Source organism: Asparagus officinalis, chromosome 3, assembly GCF_001876935.1.
Source record: "Asparagus officinalis chromosome 3, Aspof.V1, whole genome shotgun sequence".
NCBI lineage: Eukaryota > Viridiplantae > Streptophyta > Magnoliopsida > Asparagales > Asparagaceae > Asparagus > Asparagus officinalis.
The window spans coordinates 104,960,158-104,963,262 of NC_033796.1; the positions used below are offsets into that span (position 1 = coordinate 104,960,158).

General features: G+C 39.6%; 1 protein-coding gene across 1 annotated transcript; it reads left to right on the forward strand.

The window, feature by feature from the left end:
* LOC109835534 lies at positions 1,495 to 2,446 on the forward strand. The gene is made up of 2 exons (XM_020403505.1): positions 1,495 to 1,540; positions 1,653 to 2,446. The coding sequence occupies exons 1-2, from the start codon at positions 1,495 to 1,497 to the stop codon at positions 2,444 to 2,446; spliced, it is 840 nt and encodes a 279-aa protein (XP_020259094.1).

Sequence of the window (3,105 nt, forward strand, 5' to 3'; positions counted from 1 at the left end):
AAAACCATCCCCTTTAGGATTTTATTTGCAAAAAATGACCGGTTTTGAAAAAAATTGTAAAAACCGACCTGTTTTCAGCCTAGCGCTGAAAACAGGTCGGTTTCTATAAATATTTTTACGAAACTTCACGGGAGTTCAACTGCCGTGAAGTTTAGTGCATTTTTTAATATCACGGGAGTTGAACTCCCATGAAATTTAATTTGTGCATAAATATTCACGGGAGTTCAACTCCCGTGAAGATTGATGACATACTACGTGAAGTTGAGTTGGTGCCCAAACTCCACGAGAGTTGAACTCCCGTGGAGTTACAGGCGACATTTCCCAGAGAATTGTTCTCTGGGAAATGCAGCCTCAACTTCACGGGAGTTGAACCGACCGCCGCCACCGCCGGTGCTCCCGACCGCTTCCGCCGCCTTCGCTGACTCCGTTCGTCGCTCAGATCTTCGTTCGTCGCTCAGATCTCCCGACCGCTCCCGACCATTTTTAAGGTAAATTCTTCCTTAAAAAATTTGTACTCTTAATTTTTTGTATACTCTTAGTATTTCATGGTGATTATATGTAAAAAATTAGATTTTAGTATTTACTTATGAAATTTGTGAAGAAAAAATTTAAAACAATTGTGTAATTAGTGGGGAAATTATCAATAATTGTTGAAAAGAGTGTTACTACATATGCATGACATGAATTAGATTTTAGAATTTAATTGTGAATTATTTATGAATTTTGTGAAGAAAAATAAAATAATTTTGTGTATTTAGAGGTGAAAATATCAATTAATAATATGTATAACGATGAACGATCAATAATTAAATATTATGTATTACTACAAAAATGTATAAATTAGTAACAATCAATAATTAAATAATTTCGTGTAATATTGATCTTGAATTTTTCACTCTACAGAGGTAACGATGAACGATCGAATCGTAATTCTCTGTTCTTATGATGGGAAGATTAATTACCTCGAAAATAATATGCCTGTATATGAAGGCGGCGTGACGAGACCGTTATTCATAACAAAATCGTGTACTTTCGATGAGTTGGTTAATGAATTACACAAACTTACATTAACCAATTCACGTGAGTATCACCTCAGTGTGGTTTGCAATTATCCTGTTGTGGGGAACAGAACAAGTGGCATTCAAATATCAAGTGACTACGATATGAGTCTCATTCATGTCTTACACGATGAGAAGCGTTCGATCGAATTGTTCATTGAAAAACATCAGAGGGATTTGGGCAAATCGTTGAATTAGGAAGGAATGTATTCCCGCATGCTGGAGGACCCTGAAGTTGATTCTGTAGGCTTTTTATCTCCTCAACAAGAACCATGTTGGACACAATCACAATACATGAGTGGTCCTTCGTTCGTGGGCACTTCGAATGCTTTCGATACTAACACGGGAATTCAAGAAGATAATGCAAGTGTCGAATCAGAGAATAATGATGAAGAGGAGGGATTACAAATTAATAGAATGACCTTGATAAATCGCGATGACGGGGAAAACCAACATATCGACGGTTGTTATGCTAATAATGAGTATGTCGTATTAGAGGATCCGCCGCCCGATGAACTACAAGGAGATGAATGAATTGATAACTCCGTGATGGAAAGTGTTCCTATTGACACTAATATCGGTGTTAATACACAGGCCGAGGACTTCTCATTCATGAAGGGGGAGATCTTTACGAGAGTAAGGAGAAATTGATCCATGCGCTTCGCACATATTCCATTGCAAAAAATGTGAAGTTCAGGCCAACTAGAAATAATACTACAAGCTATAATGCGGTTTGTTTCTATCGCAAAGATGGCGATGATGAAGATATTGGTGGACACCATAACAGCAATGTGAAATGTCCGTGGAAGCTTAATTCACGCTCCGGTGTAAGAGTAGGCGGGCAATTCAAAATCACGGCATACAACGGACTCCACACTTGTAGCAATCCTCGATTAGAGATGAATAACAAGAATGCATCCTCTTCCTTCATATATCGATTGATTTTACCGCATCTGAGGGAGGATTTTGATCTAAGGCCGAAAGATATTCGTCTTCTAGTGCAAAAAGCCACCAACTTGGATGTATCATATCACAAGTGTTGGAATGCTAGGAGGAAGGCGATGATAAAAATATTCGGTGATTGGGATAAATCGTATGAGATCTTACCTCATTATCTTAAAGCACTCAAAAGAGAAAATCCGGGGACTATCTACAAAGTATCTTCGGACCCTATTGATGGCGGAGAACGGCGGTTCACCGGTGTATTTTGGGCATTTGGGCCATGTATTGAGGGGTTTCGATATTGTCGTCCTCTTCTTAGCATTGATGGCACCCACTTATACGGCAAGTACAAATGCGTTTTGCTTGTTGCCACCAGAGTTGATGCGGATGGCGGTTTCTTTCCTTTGGCGTTTGCAGTGGTTGCTATTGAAAACACAGAGAATTAGGTGTGGTTTTTTGCATGCATTAGGTATCATATCCCTAGTGTGGGGACGCGGCCGATTACATTCATATCTGATAGGATGAAAGGAATTCCAAGAGCACTCCAACGTCATTTACCGTCACCACATGCACATCGTTATTGCTTGCGACATATTAGGGACAACTTCAAGAAGAAATATGGAAACAGTCAGGTTCAAGACCTTCTTTGGCAAGCCGGCTGTGCAACAAAAAAATTAGTTTATGACCAAATACGAGAGAGGATTAAGTTTATCTCCCGAGCTGCACATGATTGGATCGAAACTAGTTTGGGACCACACAATGTTGATAAGTGGGCTTTATGTGAAGATGGCAGGAGACGGTTCTGTATGATGACTACGAACGCTTTAGAGAGTTTTAATGGCGTGCTCAGGGGAGCACGTGGTATGCCAATACAGTCACTAGTTGCTAAAACATTCTACAAACTTAATAACTTCTTTCTACGACGTCACGAACTTGGTGAAAATATCCGCTCGGAGCTCACACCGAAAAATGATGAAATGTTAGCGGCTCGAATTGTGCAAGCTCGATCATTTCATGTCGTAAGATACAGTTTTAATGAATGGCAGGTCATTGAGGGAATATCACATAGAGAAAATTGCTCTTACAAAGTTAACATGCTCGTGGA

Excerpts from the sequence above, each read along its gene's own strand:
- LOC109835534 (XM_020403505.1), top strand. The coding sequence starts at position 1,495 with ATGACGGGGAAAACCAACATATCGACGGTTGTTATGCTAATAATGA. Across the intron at positions 1,541-1,652 it reads GGTTGTTATGCTAATAATGA|GCCGAGGACTTCTCATTCAT; the intron begins GTATGTCGTATT and ends GTTAATACACAG.